Genomic DNA, 23,176 nt, shown 5'->3' on the forward strand with positions numbered 1-23,176 from the left:
ATCTGGTATTTCACCTCCATTTGCTGCTCTAGCACCACATCTCTCTTGCAGGCAGTGAAAACTAGTTAAGAAACCAGACTTCATAGCTATAATATGGCTACCAGATTTAGAAAATAAGAATACAGGAGGCTACTAAACCCAGTCTGAGACACATACTAATCAGAATGTCAACTTCCAGAGATAGAGGATTTTGAAGGCATTAAGAGAGAAGCAATTCATTACATGCAACAGAACTGGAATTAAATTAAATGCCAACAATTCTGTAAATAAACCCACTACTGTCCCCCATCCATGAGACATGACTTCCAATGGTATGAGCCTCTGTAGCACTGTGGGACATGATAGCCAGGGATGATCCTTGCCTTGTCCACATGAGTTGAGAGTTATTAAAAGTGGAGAAAGAAATGAATTAAAATAAAGTTTCAGTGGCTAAATCTTTCAAGTTTGGTTGAAAAGTCATTCTGGAGGCTATCTTCTGCAAGTTGTACCCAGATATTTCATGCTACCAGAATATGCCATAGCACAAATAACAGTATTCCTGAAAACTCTAGGGAATGACCTTATGCTCTATCTAAGTCTATGTAAAGGTTTGCTTAGTAAGTTCATTTTCTCAGAAAATTAAATCCTCCAGATTGATCATAGGCAAGATAAGTCCCAAAACTCATAAGTACCAGTCACTCCAGGAAAATAACCAGATTAATTCATCTATCCCAGAAATCCAGCACCCCTTTCCAGCAAGAAAAAATTAAAATGGCCCTTTCTCAGGTAACCCTGAGGATGAAAATAAATGAGAAGAAAGAGGTATAACTGAGAAGATATAATTCATTAAACGATTGTAATTACTGACTCATTATATAGACATTTCTTTATAGAGTATAATGTTTTAGAATAACCAGAAGAAAGTACCTGAAGTTGTGGAACTGAAATTCAGTAGCTCTGATCTCTGATAATGATTGATAAGTATATTGCAAAGAAATAGTTGTCTGTGTGTATGAATCTACTTCAGGATGTTTTGTTGTTCCACTGACTCTCTTATTATAATCTGTCAATACAACACTGTCTTAGTTAGCCTACCTCAATTGTAAGTCTTAAAATTGTATAGCTTGCAATACTAGTGGTCAGTAAGAGGGAGGGATAATATGTATGAGATGTTTGGGATTTTCTTTTTCCTTTTAATTTCATTTTCTGGAGTAATGCAAATGTATTAAATATGATCCTGCTGGTGAATACAAAAAAAAAAAAAAGAATACAGGAGGCCCAGTTAAATCTGAGTTTCAGATAAGCAATGAAAATTTTTTTGATACAAGTATATCCCATGCAATATTTGGGGACATACTTATACTAAAAAAAAGAATTCATTGTCTATCTGAAATTCTAATTTAACTGGCCTTCCTGTGTTTTATCTGGCAACCCTACCTCTTAATAGTATTGTTTCAACCAGCAAATGGAATTTGGTGCCTGTGTTTTCTCTTATACAGACGGAGGTGAGGGCCAAGACAGTTCTGTTGAGGGATGACAAAAGAAGGGATGGATGGATGGATGGATGGATGGATGGATGGATGGATGGATGAATGGATGGATGGATCGATAACTTCCTCTAGGGGGAAATCTTGTTGTTCAGAGGTTCAAAATCATCCTAGAAGGGAGAGTTGCATCAATGTGAAGCGCAGTGTCTGTTAGATGCTGCCTTCTCAGAGAGGAGGCCTGAGGAGGAGACCAGGGAGGCCTCGCCAACCTTCTGTTTCTATCCCCTAGCTGCTCTGGTGGACCACATCCAGTTTGGGGACTGCCACGTTGGCAGCAGCTATAACGTGAGCTTCACAATCACTAATCACAGCCAAGTGACTATGATACGATTTGAATGGCCCGTTTTAGCTACAATTTCTTTCTCCCCTCAGGTAAGTGAAAGCTATCCACTGTTTTATGAACTCCATCAGGCTTGAGCCAAACCCTAATTTGCTTGCCAGCCCCTCTCCAGTGATAGAAGGCCCACCTTCCCAGGCTAGGAGACAACCCAGGAATCATCCCTCATTCAGGCCAGGTACTGAAAGGACACTGTTCCTGTCCCCCTGATTTAAGCAGGGAAAAGTAAAGAATGAAATCTACCAAACCAGTTAAAGATGGCAGGGGTCCCTAGACCACCCTTTGAGAAATGCTGGTGTATTATATTCATTCACCCATTGTTTGTATGATCTTATAGATCATGTTGATTAGAAAGTACATGGTCTATTTTATATTTGGGAATATGGACATAGATCTTGAAGAAGAAATAATATTCTTTGTGATTTTTCATATTAATGATGTCACAGCATTTTGTTAGAGAAAATATTCTGCCACTTATTCACTTGATCTTCCCCTATGTATATGTGAATTACTATTTACAAATCCTAGAACAAAGCCTAATTTCCTACATGTTAATATTATAATTCTTGTTAGGATAATTTAATTACTTGTAATTATTTGTTGGAGTTTTAATTTTTAATTTTCTTGTGTTTTTCTATTCTATTACAGAATTTTATGAATTTTATTGTTTCAAGTTACCAAGTAACTTTGGTAGTTGGCACATAAAAAAAAGAAAGTACATGATGATTAAGAATGTGGCATTGAACCATACTGCCTGGGTCTGAATCCAGGTCTTCCAATATTGATCTTTCTTTGAGCAAGTTACTTAATCTTTCTCTGTCCAGTTTCCTTGTCTGTAAAATGGGATGTAGCTGGGCTCATATCCTAGAGTTGCTGTGGTGATTAATACAATTGTGTAAAGATTTAGAATAGTGGTGTCTGGCAAAGTAACAGTTTAAGGAATGTTATTATGTTGTTATTATGGTTATAGTTCCATCTAAGAGCCTCAAACATTTTAGTCAATCAATATAGCAGTCTCAAATATATGCATTTTTTTTTGCCATGTCTTTTGGCTTGTCATCATCAGGTGTCAAGAATTCACAAGATTGGGCCACGGTGGCTCAGCGGCAAGAACGCTTGCCTGCCATGCCAGAGGACCCGGGTTCGATTCCCGGTGCCTGCCCATGTAAAAAAAAAAAAAAAAGATTAAAAAAAAATTTAAAAAAAGAATTCACAAGATTAAATTCCAAAAATACTAATACCAGGCTCTTCCCCAGATTGGCCACCTCCATCCTGGATGTGCCAAGGACACAGTGGTGACCCTGAAGTCAGACGTACCCATCAACCTGAAGAAGATGGAGGTCAAATGTAAGCTCTCCAAGATTGTGTTTCAGCAACCTACAGACCAGATCCCCGACTGGGATGACCGCATGCGCACAGTCAAGTGGGTGGATCAGCTCAAAAACACACCTGGCGCTTTCACCACAAAAAGAAAAGTAAGTAGGCACATCAGGCACAATTTTGACCAGAACTTCCATGCTCAGATGCCTACTTCCTCGCAAGCTTGATTTCTCATCATTTCCTTCTTTCGTGAAAAAAAAAGTGTCCCATTCTACGTGTCCTCAGTTTCAAAAGTGATAAAATAAACTTCCAAGTTTGCCACCTGTCATCCATACTACACATACCACAGGCACTACACAACTCAACTGGCAGAGCTTTAATTCTCGATACCTAGTTTATCAAGTTCTCCCACCATCTTCTTCAAGAATGTCATGGCTCATGTTTTAGTTGTTTTCTTTTTCCTTCACGTGCTCAGAGTTAGATTAATCATAATCTTTAGTTATGACAAGATCTTGTCTTCAGTCTATGCATGCCCCTATTCTATTTATTCCTTGGTGAATTTTTGTTTTTTTTTAATAATAAACAGAGACAAATCTGCACCCAGCATAGGAAGTAGAACATCAACTATTTGTGTGGTTTTCACCCACTCCAACCCTTGCCTTCTCCCTAGAGTTCATCACTGTGCTGGTTTGAAACGATTTATATACCCTAGAAAAGCCATGTTTTAACCCTAATCAGCCTTGTCAGAGCAACAGTTTCTTCTAATCCCTATTCAGTACTTTAGGTTGGAAACTTGGTTAGGTTATGTCCATGGAGGTGTGACTCAATTAACTGTAGGTCTTAAACTTGATTAGATGGAGATGTGTCTCCACTCATTCTAAGTGGGTCTTGATTAGTTTACTCGAATCCTAAAAAAAGAAGTATTTTGGAGAAAGCTTCAGAATGCTGCAGAACCACAAAGCAGAGAGCCCACCAGCCGGTAACTTTTGGAGATGAAAAAGGAAAACGCCTCCTGGGGAGCTTCGTGAAGCAGGAAGTACAGAGAGGAAGCTGGCAGATGATGCTGTATTCACCATATGCCTTTCCAGATGAGAGAGAAACCCTGACCATGTTCACACTGTGCCCTTCCAGCTGAGAAAGAAACACTGAATGCCATTGGCCTTCTTGAACCAAGGTTTTTTTTCCTGGATGCCTTAGATTGGACATTTCTGTAGACCTATTTTAACTGGGATGTTTTTATGGCCTTGGAACTGTAAACTAGCAACTTATTAATTTTCCCTTTTTAAAAGCCATTCCATTTCTGGTATATTGCATTCCAGCATTTAGCGAACTAGAACAATCACTGTCCTGAGTTTTGTCTTATTCATTCCTAAATTTTTGTTTTTCATTTTTTTTTTAGCCTTTACATTCTCTTCTAGTTTGCAAGCTGCTGGAATGCAATATACCATAAACAGAATGGCTTTTTAAAAGCAGAATTTATTAAGTTCCAAGTTTACAGTTCTAAGGCCGTGAAAATGTCCCAATTAAAGCAAGTCTATAAAAATGTCCAAATTAAGGGACCAAGAAGAAATTACCTTCAGTCAAGAAAGGCCAATAAAGTTCAGGGTTTCTCTCTCAACTGCAAAGGTACATGGTGAACATGGCGACATCTGCTAGCTTTCTCTTCAGGCTTCTTGTTTCATGAAGCTCCCCCAGGGGCGTTTTCCTTTTTCATCTACAAAAGTCTCTAGCAGCATGGGCTCTTATTCTCATGGCTTTCCAGACTCTCCAAAATGCTTCCTTTTTTAAAGTTTCCTACCTACAGTACTGAATAGGGATTAAAATAAATGACTGCTTCCACAAGATGGATGGGGATTAAAACATGGCTTTTCTAAGGTCATAATCTTTTCAAACCAGCACACCGCCCACATGTTTTTCCCAGTGGCTGTACTAATTTACATTCCGGACAGCAAGAAATCTCATTGATCCACATCCTGTCCAATACTTGGTCTTGTTAGATTTCTTGATTTTCATCATTTGAATGGATGTGAAATGGTCTCTCATTATGGGCCTAATTTGCATTATCCTGATCACTAGTGAGGTTTCACATTTCTTCATATCATTATTGGCCATGCATGTTATTTCTTTTGAAAATGACTTTTCATGCCCTTTGCCCAATTTTCAATTATGATGCTTGTCCTTTGTAGGAGTTATTTTTTATAAAATATTCTATTATTTAGCTACAAATATCCTTACCTGATTTATACCCTACCTTTTCACTTTCTCTTATGTTTCTTTTGGTGAAAAAAAAAGTTCTAAATTTTAATATAGTCAAGTGTGTCATTTTTATTTTATACATACTACTTTTTGTCTTATTTTTTAAACCTATCCTAACAAAGCACAAATATTTGTCTATATTTTCCAAAAAAAAAAAAAACAAAAAAACCTAATGTTGCTTTGATATTTAAGCACTTGACCCATCTGGATTTTGTGTTGGTATAAAGCAGGAATCCAATTTGCCTTTTTCCATCTAGATAAATAATCTTGCAGAGAGCTCCTTTTTTTAATTACCTCTTTCTTTCCCTAGTGATCTGTTATGACTTTATTACCATATGTCTAAATTTTATGTATGTCAGCGCTGTTTCTAGTTTTTCTATTCTATTCCATTATCAGTTTATTTCTGTGCAGTTTTACACCATCTTAATGTGTAGAAATTAATTATAGAGCTTCATTTTCAGCCTCATATCTGGAACAGAAGTCCCTCCTCCACACTGTTTTCTTCAGAAGTGTTTCAGTTATTCTAGGCCCTTTACTTTTCTATTTAACTTATTAATAAACTTATCAAGTGCTATGAAAAACCCTGATGGAAATTTGTTTGAAATTAGATCCCATCAATATATAAGTTTATGAAGCACTGACATTTTCATAATAATGATTCATACTTTTTATTAAGAAGGTAAAATCTCTAAGTCTTCTGCAAGATATTTTTACTATATTCAGGTTTCTTTATTTCTTCTTGAGTAAATTTTATTAAATCATTTTTTCTAGGAATTTGCCCTTTAAGTTTTCATACATATTTTCATAAAATCATTCATAATATCTTATCATCTGTTTAAATCTACAGACAATGACCCTTTGTATTCCTAATGTTGAGTATATTTTCTCTCTTTTTTTTTTATCAGTCTCAACAAGCGTTTTTAAAAAGTCTTTTCAAATAAAAACAACTTTGGTTTTGTTGCTCCTTCCTCTTTTAGGGTTTGTTTTCTATTTCATTATTTTTTTTCCTGTCTTTGTGATATCATGTCTTCTGCTTTTTTTTAGAATGCATCTGACTCCAAAACTCATGCCAGTATAGTCCTAATATCTCAGTAACTTATTATTCAATTTCTTCCTTTCCCAATCTATAAGTAATTTTTAAGTTTGCCTTAATAATTTAATCTAGAACTTGAGTTTCTGGGTGGGTGTTATTTTGCATTGGCCAGGCAAAGCACCATGTTATCTTCCCCTGATTCCTGTGAGAAGGTTGGCTCTGCACTGCTGAGAATATGGCTGCCTTTGTTACAGGTGGTAGAGACGGATCCTGAGCCTGCCCACACAGTCCTGGAAGAAAACTACCGAGAACTGAGGCTACAGATCAGTGTAAATGTGGATTTTGCTTCATACCAGTGCCACACGAGTGGTGTGCACTTTAAGGAAACGCTGGTTTACCAGACCCGTATATTTGAGTGAGTCATCAAAAGCCTCGTGACACTCATCAGAGAAGTTATTTTATTTCATCATTTATTCACTGATTCATCAAATATTTATTCAGTGTCTACTAAAGTTTACACTAGGCATCATCTCAGTGCAGCACCCATCAGGAGTATTCTTAGGTCCAATAAAACATTTAGATTCACAAAGCCACTGAAGACTACACTTGACATCAGAATATAGGCCAGAAAACCCAGCCTACCAGGGGGACACCAGGCAGTCCTCTTTAATGAGAACAGTCTACACAGCCACCCAGGAACTGCTCTTGCTTTCTTCCCTCCCTGACTCCCACCACATGACAGTACCGACAATATCCATGCTAGTGGGTGTGGGGTCTCCCTTGGCTTAGAAGTCCCATGCTGCACAGACACTAACACTTCTTATAACCTGTACTGGTTGTAGCCTCCAGGGTCTGTGCAGGGGACCCATTAACAAGAGTCACTACTGCCAGAAAACTCCAAAGCTATATTTTCCCTCCTAGTCATCATAGTTCCTCCCAATCCTGGTGCAATTTACCAGTCATGGGTCATTTTTACCTCAACAATACTGATAATAATGCAGCTGACATTTCTCCTTTATCAGGTGTCCAGGGTAATAGAACTAGAAAGTCAATTCAAGGTCAGATTTGTCCTTGAGAAGAAGATATGGTTATGTTAACACTTCATCCACACTCAGATGCAGGGATGAAAAATGCCATTGGCCCTCCCTTCAAAATTGCTCATAGTCTGGGTTTGGGAGCAGGGATGGGATAGAAATAGGTAAATTGATGGTTGCAGTATAGCATCCTCTGCTTAGAGCAAGAAAGTACTTAAAACAAACCAAGATATGGGGAGAGACAGAGTGTCAGAGAAGCCTTCCCAAGTTGAATACTGAAGGACAGATAGGAGGTAATCAGGTGAAATATTGAGGGAAGAGACATATTTGGCAGAAGGGCAATACATACAAAATCAGATAAAGAGAGAAGTTCTGTGACCATTCTTTGAGAATTACAAACACAAAAAAGTAAACCACTGATGTTTCTCCTTTATAAATATTAACAATTAGCTCATTCAACTCATTTACATTTGTTGAAATTACTTTAAATGTACGCGTCAAGTATTTTGAAACTAGAATATATAAGGCAGAAAGTAAAATCTTCTGCAGATGGCCATTTCACCTAAAGGGTTGGCAAACTATGGTTTAGTGACCAAATCTGGCCAGACACCTGTTTTTGTAAATGAAGTTTTATTGAAACACAGCCATGCCCATTCATTTATATATTGTCTATGGCTCCTTTCACACTACATCAGCAGAGGTGAGTAGTAGCTACAGAGGCCATATGGCCCACAAATCCAAAAATATTTACTATGTGGTCCTTTACAAAAGGTTTGCAGATTCCTGAGGCCTGCCCATGCAAAAAAAAAAAAAGGTTTGCAAACCCCTGACCGGACCAATAATTCATTTTATGAAAAGTTCTTTGTGCCACTGTATAAAATTTCTCTACTTTATAAAAATTGCTCTTCTTTAAGATAAAGACCAGAGCTCCTTAGTACATACTATAGACACCAGCCCCCATGATTAAAGCACTTGATTTCAGGCGTAAAGTCTTGGTCCACCTGGATTCAATAAAGGAAATCTAATTCCTACACCACTCTAACCTACTCCCAACCAAACTCTCAATTCCTACGGATCACTTAAAACTGGGAAGAGCCTATATATTCCTTTCTCATAAACAACATTTTCTAGTATCAAGGCCACATCCTCCTGCTGTGACTGTGATCAAGTTTAATAGTGAATATGCCTCCCTGTTCTTATCTTCGATCAAGGAAACTTGAGGCAAGAAAAGACTCAGCTGATTCAGAATTTGAATCCTAAGCAACTAAGGTCCAGGTCTCTTTCTCAGCCAATGAGGGCATCACAGGCAAGGGTCAAATGGCTTGTGATCACAGGGTCATTGCTTGTGGTAGAAGGTGATTCAGGAAGGGAATGTTTCAGGGGAAGTACTATCAAGGAAACTGGATTTTATTTCCTTTCTGATGGGAGTTTTTCAAACGAATAGTCTAAAACTCCAGGATTCCTGGGACATATGCTGAGAGCTCATTGCATGGTGCTGTAGGGTGCTGGTGATAACACAAGATAATGTTAAACATTTGGATGTTTTTACCTTTAACTCTTACATATATGTGTATGCATGTGTATGTTTTAGAGGGAAATATAACTAGTATATCAAACACACGATTTCAGATAAAATTACTTAAAACTTATATTAAAAAGATTATTGAAGAAACAGTGACTTGACTTAAAGGGGGGAAATAAGGTGATATGAAAAGGAACAAAAATTGTCAGCGTCACATTTATCAAGTTCATCCCCTCATCTTTTCACAGGCTTGAGCTGATTAATTCAGGAAATGTGCAGCTAGAATTCACCTGGGTCTCAGAAGAGACTGGAAAGGCTGTCAGCTTTGCAATGCCAGAAAACCAAGGTAAATGGTATGGCCGGTAAAACCAGGGGCGTGGAGTTGCCCCCAGTTAGTAGAAGAGCCTCAGTCATGAAGAAGTCAGCACTGCTAAGACACTATCTAAGTAACTAAGAAAAGGCAGGGCACAGGCCTCGTGGTATCAGCAGAGCCAAATGACCTGAACGTTTTAAGAACTGACCTTTGTCCTCCTGTAGCCCAAACCCTAACCACCCACGAAGCCAGTGCCTTTCTCAAAGATCCCTGAGAATCTAGGAATTTCCTCTTTGGGGTCTCCAACTTATAAGGGCTTATAGATGCCTTGGAGAAGCTAATGAAAGTTATGATTCCTCGCCCCAGAAAAATGCACACCTGTGCCAAGTTTGCATTTAATGTGTCGTTCTTAGAAGAGGGATCATCACTTGGTAGGTGAATGTTTTTTAATATTATTTCAGAGATTCTAAGGCCTTTTGAACCTATATATGGGTCCCCAGATTGTGAACCCCTCCTTTAGAGCAATTGTTTTCCAAAAATTTTGTCCACAGTCCATTATTTTAAGGTGTAAGTTCCACTGATACTTACATGAACCTCCCCCTTGAGCCACAGGGAAAATGAAGCAAAAATAAAAACAAATTTGAAAGCTTTTATAGTATTAGTAGAAGTATTTTTCAAGAATCACCTGTGTGAAAGAGATGAGCTGATTCTTTACCCATATTGCCCAAGGTTAAGTATACCTGCTGCAGGAGGTGAGCCCACAGACTCCACAGAGGGACTGCGTCCCACCACTCCCACCTGTCCTCACACCACAGATGGGGATCATCACCTGTTGTCTGTCCTCAGGTTCCTCTTATAAGGATCAGCTCAGCCAGGGCACATTGCATACGGGCAGCACTCTGGAGAGCATCCCAGACCACTGGAACGAGGGCTTCCTGCCATTCTCTGTGGAACCCTCCTCGGGCATCATACCTGTGGGGAAACTTCAAAAGCTCAAAGTGAAATTCTCCCCATTGGACGTTGGTGACTTTGAGAGCAACCTTTTCTGCCAGTAAGGAAATATGCTCCCCAGAATCTCCCATCTCTGAAGGTGCAAATCTCTGCAGCTCTTATCCCCTCTTCATTCATTCTTTTCCAATCCTACCCACCCTCCGACTGCCCCAAATTGTCACTTTTCCCTTTGGAAAGATTTAAAATGGCCAGCCTTTGGGGAACATAAAGAATTTGGTGTTAATATGCTCATCGACCCTCTTTAGACTCTCCTCCTGCCCACCTCCCACTTTGTGGCCACACATAGGATTCTGCCGAGTAACAGAATGGCTGAAAAACACGTGGGCCCCAATCCTTGGGTAGTCATGAACTTGGGCAAGCTTTCTTATACCTTCTCTGAGATGCTATTTCCTCATATATAAAATGGAAATAAATAAAGATTCACTTCATAGAGTTGTTGTGAGGACTGAATGAGTTAATTTAAGTAAAGAGGCTAGAATAGTGCCTGTCACACAGTGAGCACAATAAGCATTAGGTGTGATGGTGGTAGTGGTGGGCAAACCCGATATGTAGTAGACAAGGAATACATAGTGCCCAGACTCCAGTCAGAGAAAAGCTAGTCCAATAACATCTGACAAGGAAAGATGGGGTACCCACTCCCAAGATGAATATCTACCCAACCAAGGAATTTTACAAACTGTGGCCTAGGGTAGCAGAGACCTATATCAGCCATGAGAGTCTCCTAGAACCCCTCCAGTCACACCATAGGAATCCCTCCGATACCTGGGCTGCCTTGGGTTGGTCCTGAAGTTAGAAATCTGCTCGCATTTGGTTCTCCTTGTCCAGGGAGCTCAAGATACTTTTTTAGAATTTCCAGATCATTTTTCATTGCCTATGGTAGGAACCCAAGGTTAAGACTGTGTTCATTTTACAGCAGGGAAATTTTCTCACCACTGAAGGAGGAAGTAACTTGCAGTCATATTTAGAAACACAGAAGGAGCCAGAATTCAGACACCCCATACTCAGTCCATTCATGCATTCATCCATTCAACAACTCATTAGGGAGCACATGTGTTGTATCAAGTGCAATTCAAGGTATTGAAGTTACAGTGTTGACCAAGATAGACACAGTCTCTGCTGTCATGGAGCTCACCTTCTGGTGGATATAATATTTCCAACCAACTAAAGAAGCAGCAGCTAATTTAAAAATAAATTAAAATAATTTATCCCATCAGGATTCCAAACTTGCCACCTGGAGAGCAAGGCCCAGTGATGATAGCAAAAGGGCGGAGTTCCTTGCCCTTCTGCCATTTTGACCTGAAAGACTCAGATTATATCAGTGGTCATCGGCGCAACACAGAGCTCCGAGGACCTGGAGGTGGACCTCTGGACCCAAACACTCGGGTGATTGAGTTCATTAGTGTGGGAGTTGGAGCAAAGAATCTCCGGTGAGTTGCTTAGGTTTGCATCAGCTGGGTTCATATCAGTCAATCCTTCTAAAGAATTCAGATAAAGACTTCAGAGATGTGAGCTTGACTGATTCCTAGAAGCAAGCTTCATATGCTGGGGTTTGGCTTTAGAGAACTGCTACATCAACGAAGCTGAATTCCTTGATTTTGACATTGGGGAATAATTTGGAAGACGCAAAAATATAATCCCTGACGATCACCTTGACCACAGAGGAGCACTAGGTCAGAAGTGCCCTTGGTGTCATTGTTACTCCAAATGCCAGAACCCTAGCCATGTGTTGGATCTCCAGATGAGATTTCATTTCTAGAGTAACAAATGCTCAGAACAGTTCTGATCCTCAGACCCACTTGCAAGCGCCAGATTCTAAGAAATTTCTAATCCCCAACCTCCTCTCTCATTGTCTGTTATTAACTCTTCCCCCTTGGCCAGGACTTTCACAATCCTGAACCCGACCAATAGTACCTACTCCTTCTCTTGGATTTCTGAAGAAATTGAAAGTCTCCAAAACCCTCCAGCCTTCACATGCCTTACAGAGAAGGGAATCATTCACCCTGAAAAGAAAGCTGAGGTATATGCAAATGAGTACCACTCAACCCAGAATTTAACTCAGTTTACTATTCTCTGTGTAGCCAGTGTGCTGTGGAATGTAAGTGGAGTTAGGGAGAACAACCTAAAGGTATTTCATTCGGCAAGTATCTACTGAATGCCCACCCTATGGGTTGGACAATTCTGATGAACAAGGCAGCCCTGAACTCTCTGGCCTGGCCATGGGAAAGGAGAGCTATAGTATTTGCAGTTGAAAAACTCGAGAATATTAAATCAGGAAAGGTGAGCTGGGGATTCTAGGATGCATACAGTAGCATTAAGTGTAGAGTTATTTTTGTATGTGGGACAGACAGCGATGAAAGGAGACGGATGTGTTTTTATTTGGTCAGGCCAAAGGGAAAACCAGAAAAGTGATGTCCATAGCCCTCATAAAATAGTTCTCTAGGTCTACCCATGTTCCAGTAGGTTCTGCAGAAAATCTTGGCTGCAGAAACAAATCCATGAAATGGAAATTATAAATTCAAATGCCATCAGGACATTCACACAAATGAAGGAAGCAGAGCAAGAGGACAATGATAGGGAATTCTGGGCACCAAGGCCAGCTGGCCACAGCACTTTTCTAGCAGATGACCACCATACAGGCATGCAGTCCCAATACTACCAACTCTCCTGAAATTTTCAGAAGTCAAAATTCCAGATTTCTTTATGCCATAGAATTTCTATATTCTAGGTTTCCCCATTTTTACATACTCCTTAGCACCTTACAAACCACTTCTTTCTAACTATTCCACACTCTCTCTACTTACTAACTCCTTTTTTTAACCACTTCCTTTGTAACTTCACTTAACAAATGGCTTATGGCATACCATGGCCCCAGTTCAACCACACAATATCTTTAACTATCAGCTTCACTGCCAGCTGCCCCAATCACAGTTTCTAATTCCTAATTTCTGAGAGGAATCTGGTTGGTCCTGGTGATTATGTTGTATGAGACTGCATTGACAAGCGTGTGGATTGCCTTTGTTTGGAATGGGTGCCAATTCTTCAGCCCAGTGAGCTATAGCATAGTTATGCCATCCAAACACATGGCACAAAACATGGCAGCTTAGGCAGCAGAGGCTGTGGCCTAAGTAGACCTGCTTAGAAGGACAAGTGGACAGGACAAACACCTTCATGCCCTTGTAGTGACTAGAAAAGGTGGAGATAACCTGGAAATGTCTCATATTGCTCTATTTGAAACTGTCTTCTTAGGTCATCTTCCAGTTCACACCTTTCCATCTGGACATCACGGAAGCATTCTGGACTTTCTTAATCCCTGAACACAACATCACAGTCCCTTTCCTGCTGGTAGGCAAAACCACTGACCCTCTTATCTCTCTGGACAAGTCACACCTCAACTTCAGTTGTCTCCTCATTGGTAAGGCAGCCCCATCAGTTTATATTTGGGGTTGGCATGACCTGGGCCAGGGGAACCAGTAATGAGCTCTGGAAGCTGACTTGGATGGGTAACTTTTCCAGGTGTCTCCAGAAGCATGCCAAAGGGCCTCTATGATTTTTCACAAGGCCACAAAATATTTACCTGTCAATGTAATTCCCATCAGGTATCTTTTATATCTAAACACTGATAGCACATGGAAATTTGGGAGGCTTGTTACAAATGCTACCTGGCAGAGTCCTTTGGGGTCTGCGCTGACTATTCTTTTCCAGAGCCTCAGGTCGCCCCATCCTACATGTATGTGCCCCAAAGTAAGGGCCGTATTTGTTTGCTTCTACACCTGTGGCACAGTGACCAGATTTCTCTGTCATCCTTTCATGCACTTATTCAGTTCAACAAGTATTATTGAGCCCCGACTATGACTTGGGCACTGTTCTGTGGGCTGAGAAGACACCAATGTACAAAACGCAAAAGTCCCTGCCCTCATGTTTAAATTCAAGCACTAGGAAGCAGACTACCAAAAATAAATAAGAAAAATATATAGTGTGTCAATGTTGATAAATGCTCTGGAGAAGAATAAGTCAGGTTGAGGAAAATAAGGAATGCAGTAGGCTGCAGGATTTGATAGAATGATCCGGGGAAGGTGGCATTTGAACAAGAGACCTGAAGGAAATAAAGGAAGTGGTTGCCAGGTCCCTTATAGTTCTGTGAATCCAATACATGGACATGATATCTGCGGGTGGCGGGGGGAGCAGGGGGACTTGCACTAAATACACATAAATGTCCATTCAAATTAAAATCAGAGGTGATCAGGAAGGTCCCAAGTTTTTAAGGTGGAGGGAAATATAATTAAAGTCACATAACTTCTTAATACTTTATTTGATTTTTTATTTGTAAAAGTAATATTCTTTATAATCAGTCAATCAATGTGGCATTGTATAATGCAAAATGTAGCAATTTCTTCTCTTCCATCCTAACCCATCCTCCCCTTTCCATAAAAAAAAAATGTTAATAGTTTGATGTGTTAATAATTTGAAATATTTCCAAATACTTCTTATACATATAGGTAGGTGGGGGAAGATTGTGGCCTTTATTAAGATTTCTGAGCAACAAATAAATGAAATCATACCATACACATTAATCTTCATCTACTATCTAAATATCACTGTCCAGATGAATACACCTAGCATTAACTATTTTTCAAAAGGCATAAGATTCCATGGTCTTTGAAAATGGGCTGAATTTAACAGAATAACTTATTTCATTCTTCTTTTAATCACCCAATAGACCAGTTTATGGTAAAGAACATCTGACATACTCTAGCAATCCATAATATGGATATTCCAAAATTTGCTCAGTAATTCACCACTCGAGGGACATAATAATTATTTTAATAGATATTATCAGATTATTTTCCCATAAAATTATAATGGTTCATAGTCCCAACATCAAGTTTTGAAAGTGTCCATAGGACGTGCTCAGTAGAGATTATACAATGAGTTCCATTCATGAACCTTGAGAGTTAACTCCGTAGGGTACCTCAGAAGGTGTGATGGAAGCTCAGATAGAGTCCTGGCCATGGGGACAGAATCGGAGTGAGACATTGAGAATGACAAGCACAAGAAATTTGGAAAAGGAGAGAAAAATCTCTTCTACAAAGATTTCTTCTTGCCTATGGAACAGTATCTAATGTGAAGCTTCAAAGAGCAGGCATGAGGCTTCTGCTGAGGGCCTGTGTTCCCTCCTCAGGCAGAGAGGCCAGAGAGACCGTGAAGATCATCAACAAGGAGGAGCAGGGGTTCAGTTTTGCCTTCCAGGACAACTCCCGATATTCCGAAGGCTTCAGCAACAGCCTGGTCGTATGTCCCATGGAAGGTTGGGTCCCACCACTGTCCAGGTAATGAAAGAGGAAAGCCCTAGGATTGCTCCTTTCCAAAATGACAGGGCACCAGGTCTACCAATCAAGAGTTTCCCATTTCTAAAGTCTTTAACAATTCCATCTCTGACCTATTTATTTCCTATTACCCATTTTCCTAATGAATTGTGTGGCACTGAGAATTCTAAGCCCTTGTTATCAATATTTTCTCTTGTGTTTAGTCTTGTCCTCGCTATCTTCTGCATTTGTCAATCTACAGAGCAATGTCCAGCCTTGCCTGGAAAATCTCAAACACTCATAAAAATTGGGTGATGGTGCACTTTCCCCAGAGAATATCTGCTAATCCACTGTGCTTATGTTTGTTTGTTTGTTTGTTTGTTTAGCAGTCTTTAGCAAATTGGCCTGTTCAGCTAATCTGCTGTCTTGTTCCCCAAACAGGTTCCCCATTGATATTTTCTTCACACCTAAGCAGGAAGGAGATGTAAACTTTAATTTGATCTGCAATGTGAAAAAGAAACTCCAACCTATCACCTTAAATGTCAAGGCTGAGGGCTATGCTATGAATGTGGAGGTCAAGTGCAAAGACAGGACTGGTTCACTTACTCTCTTGACTCCCAACCAGACCAATATCATCAACTTTTATGAGGTAAAGGTATGAGAGGGCTTTGCTAGCTCTATTTCCCCACTGGCTGGGGAAGGTGGAACAGGTAAATATTAGCTTGTATTTCCTGTTTCAAATGCCAGGCAAACCAGAAGAACAAGAACATGCCAGGAAAAGCTCCATCCTAGAATATATGCAGATGTGATGAGAAGGCTTTTTTTAATTGTATTTTTTCATGAGGTAGAAAGATGGTGGGGAGAGAAAGAATGCTTGTATTAAAGATATATGAGGAGGTTTGACTACCACAGAAGTCTAAGAATGAAACTGCCATATCACTCCTGAAATGTGAGGGACCCCAATATTTAGTAGTTCTTTCTGTAATATTTAACTACGTTAAGCAAATGATGCTCAACTCACTAACATCACCTGCCATTCCAGTTGTGCAAAGGATATTTTTTTCCCCAACATATTGCCCCAGAGAAGGGAACTGTGACTTGCATTCACTCAACATACTACTCCGTTCTCTGTCTCCCACCCAGGTAGAGTTAAATGAATGTGTTCAGTGTGAATTAATCTTTATCAACACTGGGAAGTTCAACTTCAGCTACCAAGCAGAACTGTCTGGCTCCAAAACCCTGCTGCAGTACTTGGAATTCACACCCGTAGATGGCTCTGTGGATGTGGGGCAAAGTGCACATGCCACCTTGTCTTTCCAGCCATTTAAGAAGTTTGTCTTGAAGGGCCTGGAACTCAAAATCAAGGTGAGACCATTTACCGTTATCCAAATACTGCAAACATTTATAACATCCTGCCTTGAGAGTTAATTCTTCTGTGCATTCGTCTTCTCTGTTCTGCTGAAAACCCCTGGTGAGTGGTTGTATTGTAAACAGCCCAATAATCTCTATTAAAGAGTCCTCACCCAGGGTGGGCCATGGTGGCTTAGCAGGCAAGAATGCTCGCCTGCCATGCCAGAGGACCTGGGTTCGGTTCCTACCCATGTAAGAAAATAAAAATTAAAAAAAAAAAAAGAGTCCTCACCCAAGTTTGAGGTATCAGTGTCAGTTGAAAAACAGTTGACCATTGATACAGTGGAATACCATGCACCATTTAAATTTACAGGGAAATAGATGGAGAAAGAGGTAGAAGGGGGGTATGTACAATATTTTCCAAGGTAAGTTACTCAAAGAAAAATGGAATATCAGCAGGAATGGCAGAGAAGGCCCTTTGTAAAACTGTTCCTTGATAAAAACAATGAGAACATTGGCAAAAATTGTTAATATCAACTTATTCAGAACTCTGGAAATTAACTGAAGTCTTACAGAAATCCAAGGAGCAATTTTTTTTAATTGCTAAATCTCAGTGAAAAAGGTAAGTTTTGTTTTTTGAAAAGGGATTGTTAAAGGGCCCGGAAGTCAGAATCAAGATAAGACCATTTAATGGTGCCTTTCGTGGTTTATAACTATATGCACCTGAGAAAATTATGTTCTTAAAGCTAATCCATTCCCGTGGACACAAGCCTATATGTACGTAGAACCTTTTTTAATTAGATGACTTCAGTTAAGGCATGGCCCAAGGTGAGCCTTAATCATCTTATTGGAGTCCTTAGTGAATGGGATGAATGTAAAGAGAGAGAGAAGGAACAGACCAGCATGCTCTGCCATGGATCTTGCCATGTGACAGAAAGGTCCAGAATTACTGGCAGCCAATCTTCAGAAAGAAAGCATTGCCTTGATGATACCTTGATTTGGACATTTTCACAGCCTCAAAACTGTAAGCTTGAAAACTAATAAATTCCCATTGTATGGAATCTACTTCCAGTAGCCTAGCAAACCAAAACAGTAACCAAACACTGAAAGCACTTACGGCATCTGCCCTTGAGAGATTAATTCTCCTGTGTGGTCCTTAATCTTCTCCACTCTGTCTTTTAACTTGCTCTGTTCCTATCCACCTTCTCCCCAGCTCTACAGTAGCCTTGAAAGTCAACAGCTCCCCATTAAAGTTGAAAACCAGCAATCTAGTTGGCATTAAAGGAGGAAGAATAGTTTGAAGATTCCCAAAGCACCATTTTTAAAGAATTGTCATTATTTTCTACTAGAAGTTCCCTGGAAACCCCTACTTGCAAGGCTCGTCTTTATTTGTTTGACAGTGAAGCTTCCTGAGATACTGATGATAGTTGGAACAAACAAGAAGCTGACCAAAACACTTAAAAGGAAAAGCTGAAGAATGAGGTGTTTGTAGGGGGTTTGAAAAGCTCCAACATATTTCTGGAAATCTAGATGCCCACTCATATATAGGGCTGTGTGTATGCTCCAAGAGCTATACATGCTCAGGAAAGACCTGAGAAGGTCCTAAGCACTCACCTCTGGCTAGCCTTGAGAAATTGCACAAGCAGTAAGCAAAGGCTAAAGCAACATGCACCCAAAATCCCTCAGCAAAATCTGGGAAACTTATCTTTACCAGGCATTTAAGGAAGTCTTTGCCCAATCATTATCTGTCCACTAAGCTCACAGAGCAGATACTTGAGTAGGTATACTCAACAAAGAATACAGACATTAAACAAAAAAACAGCAACAACAACAAATCCTGGGAGGTGGGGATCTGATTTCAAGAATTTCCAAATTATATTATTTTAAAAGTCCAGTTTCCCATAAAAAAAAGTATGAGACATGCCAAAAAACAAGAAAGTATGACCCATACACAGGAAAAAAGAAGTCAATAGAAACCAAGAAAGGCCATTGGTTAGATTTACTAACAAAGACTTTAAGTAAGCTATTTTATTCTATTTTTTTATTTTTTTAAGTCAGCTATTTTAAATATTTCCTTTAGTTACCTAAAGGAAAATATGAGAACAATGTCTTACCAAATAGAGGATGTCAATAAAGAGATAGAAACCAGATGCATCATAATCAAACTTTTGAAAGACAGAGAATCTTGAAAGCAGAAATATTAACAAATAATTTCTCATTAGAAATCATAGAGGGTAGGAATCTGAACTAGATTGTTATTAATCTGATGTGACAAAATATTAAAAGTACTGAAAGAAAATGACTATCAACCAAAAATTCTACATCTAGCAAAACTATCCTTCAAAATAAAAGCAAAATCATGGCTTTCCCAGATTTAAAAAAAAACAAAACAGAATTTGGTACAACCAGATCTGTCCCACAAGAAATACTAAAAGGAGTTCTTCAGACTGAAATGAAAGGCCACTAGAGAATAACTCAAATCCATATGAGGAAATAAAGAACAGCAGTAAAGGTAACTACATAGGTAAATATAAAAGATAATATAAATGTATTTTTTGCTTGTAACTCTTTTTTTCTTTCTGATTTAAACACTACTGCATAGGGCAATAATTATAAATTTGTGTTGATGGGTATTTTAGTTTCTCAGCTGCTAAAACAAATACCACACAATGGGTTGGTTGGCTGAACAACAGGAATTTATAGACTCTTGGTTTTGAGGCTGGAAGAAGTTTGAAATTAGGGTGTCAGCAAAACAATGCTTTTTCCCCAAAGAATGTGGCTTTCTGGGCTACCTACCAATGATTCTTGATCTTTGGCTTTTTTGTCATTTGGCGATGCACAAGGTGATGTTTTGTACTTTCTGTTCCAAATTCCATTGGCTTCCAGATTCTGGCTGCTCCCCATGTCTTTCTCTCTATAGCCTTCTCCATAAGGCCCCCAGTGATAGTATTAAGACCCATCCTGATTTAGTTGCCTACCCCTTAACTAATGAAACCTCATCAAAAGTTCTCTCTACAATGGGTTCAGACCCACAGGAATGGGTTAAGATTAAGAACATATTTTTCTGGGGTACATAATTTAATCCTCAATAATGGGCATATAATGAATAAAGATGTAATTTGTATGACAATATTAATTACAAGGAGGGAGATGGGAACAGAGCAAATTTTTGTATATTGTTGAAATTAAGTTAGTATTAATCCCAAATTCAGTTGGTATTAATCCTAACTAGATTGTTATAATTTAAGATTAAAGAAAACCACTAATAAAATAACTCAAATGAATATAATAAAAGAAACAATTAGAGAATTAAAATGGCACAGTTCACTAGAAAATATCTTGGTAACACAAAAGAAGGCAGTAATGGAGGAACAGAGAAAGAAGACGTAAAACATATAGAAAACAAATGGCAAAATGAAAGGCACAAATCCTACCTCATCAGTAATTATATTAAATGTAAATGGATCAAACACCAATCAAAAGGCAGAAATTATGGAAGGACTAATAAAAAGCATGAGCCAACTATGTTTTTACCTATGAGTGACACATTTTAGATTCAGAGACACGATAGGCTGAAAGTAGAAGAATGGAAAAAGAAATGCCATTCAAACAGAAACCAAAGGAGAACTGGAGTGACTACTAATATCAGATTTTAAGACAAAAATTGTTACTAGAGACAAATAAGTACATTTTATAATGATGAGTGTCAATCCATCAAGAAAACGTAACAATTATAAACATATATACCCATAACAACAGAGTCCCAAAATATATGATTCAAAACTGACAGAATTGAAGAAGGAAATAGTCAATTCAATAATAATGGTTGGAGGCTTCAATACCCTACTTTCATTAATGGATAGGACAATTAGTCAGAAGCTCAGCAATGGAGTAGAAGACTTGAACAACAGTGCAGACCACCTAGACTGAAAGACATCTATAGAACACAGTTCATCCAACAATAGTAGAAGACACATTCTTCTCAAATACACATGAAACATTCTCTGGGATAAAACATATATTAGACCATAAAACAAGCCTCAATAAATTTAAAAGGATTGGCATCATACAAAATATGTTCTTAAACTACAAAGGAACAAAATTAGAAATCAATAACATAATAAACTTTGGAATGCCCAGTCTAAGACATTATTTGTATTCAAATCATCAAGAAGGTGATTGACAGGGAGTCAAGAATGTAAAAAACTTAGAACCCAAAGTAAGTTGCAGGCCATAGGAGAACCAAAAATGTCCTTGATTTTCTTGGCCTGGAACTCAGCAACAGGGGTTGCAGTCGTCTTCCTTGAGAAATGCCAGGGTTGTGTCCTCAGAAGGGACTCATCCACTTTGAGAACTGTCTTTTTCAGAACTTCCATTACTTTGAACAAAAAGAAATGTCTCATGTCATATGATTTCCCTACTCTAATTGACAGAAAAGTTGAAGGTGATAAATTTAAACCATTTCCAAAGAATCATTTACAAACCTATAGACTTTAAAATGCTTAAATAAGACAATGTATTTAAATTTATAAAATTGTTTATGAAAACTTGTACTACCCACTGTTGTAATGTTTATTCTAATGATCTTTAGGTTAAATATTGGATATTTTATTTTAAATCAATTATTAACTTATGAAATTTCATATTGCAAAGGGTGTTTGAAATTAAGTTCATATACCAAGAGATGTCTGTATTACTGTTTTCCTCCTTCACCTGAGGACTCAAATATCCTTTCCTCCTACTTCCCTTAATTGCGTTCCACCTCCTACTCGCTCCCACAGATCAGTCATGGCCCAACATTTACATGCAGCATCTCAGGCTGTGCTGTGAGCCCAGCTGTCCATTTCTCCTTCACCAGCTACAACTTTGGAACCTGCTTCATCTACCAAGCAGGGATGCCCCCATACAAACAAACCCTGGTTATCACCAACAGGGAAGAAACATCTATGAGGTAAGTATCTTCCCAGAACTTCAGATGATTCTGCAGGTCCTCGCAGGTAAATTCCTGCCAATGCAGAAAAAAAGAAGAATTATGGGAAAGATTCAAACACAGATGGCCATGAATCCTGGGTCCCTTTTTTAGGGAGCCCACCATTAATAGTTGAAAAACCATGAGCTGCTCTGCTAAAATCTTTTTCTTAAAATGGAGAGAGCAATGCCAAATGACCTGATGGGAGGTTTGATGGCTTCCATTTATTTCCCCCCTGTAATACATGTGAAAACTGAGGTTCTGAGAGTTAAAAAAATAATAATAAATTTCTCAGGCCAGAGATCTCACAGTAAATAGCAGATCTGAGAACAAGCCATCTGATCCAAATCCATTCTCACTGCAGTACTCCTGTGTGAAATGTTCCAGTCCAGGTTTTCGGGTGTTAAACTTGGGCCAGAGAACTGTGTTCACACAAAGCTTTCAGATCAGCGCTACGCAATCCAACTTTCTGCAATGATGGAAAAACTAGCATGTGGCTAGCGCAACTCAAGAACTGAATTTTTAATCTTAATTATTTTTTATTTTAATTAAAATAACCACGTGTCCTAGTGTCTATTTTATTGAATAGCACCAGCTCTTCCCTAGTGGTATGATCTTAGGAAAGTTTTTAAACTCTCCATACCTCTGTCTCCTTGTCTGAAATGAAAGCTAAAAATAACCCTTCCCAGGCAGGGCTATTATGAGGATTAAATTAGTTCCTTTAGAAAAAGTGCTCAGAATGATGGTTGGGACATAGAATATGCTCAATTATTGATAGATGCTGCTACTGTTGTTGTAATCATCATCATTATCATCCTGATTATTAAATTACTACAAGGATGCCATATAATTTCAAATATTAATTTAAAAACCTTACCTACCTGCACTTTTTCTTGCATAATTTAATTTAATCTGAATCTTACTCTGTTTAAAGCATTCAGTCCTACTCATTGGCCTTTTGTAAATAGCTATAAGGCAGACAGAGAGGTTATATTGGAGAGGTCTAGGTGGTTTCCTATTCACAGGTGAAGCAGTTATTAATATTAATAATAATAGCTCACCTTTATTGAATATTTCCTCTGCACCCTGCTTAGTGACTGCTTTAGTCACTTCAGCTCATTTAATCCTCATGACAACTCCATGAGGCAGGTATCATTACCCCTATTTTACAATGAAGAAACCAAGGCCCAAACAGAATAAGA

At 38.8% G+C, this 23,176-nt stretch overlaps 1 protein-coding gene across 10 annotated transcripts in view; it reads left to right on the top strand.

The window, feature by feature from the left end:
- The window catches only part of HYDIN (HYDIN axonemal central pair apparatus protein), a 511,177-nt gene that overhangs the window by 457,097 nt on the left and 30,904 nt on the right, over window positions 1–23,176 (top strand). For all 10 annotated transcript variants that reach the window (XM_077132967.1, XM_077132969.1, XM_077132970.1 and 7 more), the window contains 12 exons: window positions 1,756–1,898; window positions 3,120–3,338; window positions 6,727–6,887; window positions 9,277–9,374; window positions 10,188–10,392; window positions 11,567–11,779; window positions 12,231–12,369; window positions 13,599–13,764; window positions 15,532–15,679; window positions 16,097–16,304; window positions 16,799–17,020; window positions 21,787–21,956. In XM_077132967.1, coding sequence (XP_076989082.1) covers window positions 1,756–1,898; window positions 3,120–3,338; window positions 6,727–6,887; window positions 9,277–9,374; window positions 10,188–10,392; window positions 11,567–11,779; window positions 12,231–12,369; window positions 13,599–13,764; window positions 15,532–15,679; window positions 16,097–16,304; window positions 16,799–17,020; window positions 21,787–21,956 — 2,092 coding nt within the window. The remainder of the gene's footprint in view (window positions 1–1,755; window positions 1,899–3,119; window positions 3,339–6,726; window positions 6,888–9,276; window positions 9,375–10,187; window positions 10,393–11,566; window positions 11,780–12,230; window positions 12,370–13,598; window positions 13,765–15,531; window positions 15,680–16,096; window positions 16,305–16,798; window positions 17,021–21,786; window positions 21,957–23,176) is intronic.

The sequence above is a fragment of the Tamandua tetradactyla genome, chromosome 16 (assembly GCF_023851605.1).
Source record: "Tamandua tetradactyla isolate mTamTet1 chromosome 16, mTamTet1.pri, whole genome shotgun sequence".
In the NCBI taxonomy this organism is placed as follows: domain Eukaryota; kingdom Metazoa; phylum Chordata; class Mammalia; order Pilosa; family Myrmecophagidae; genus Tamandua; species Tamandua tetradactyla.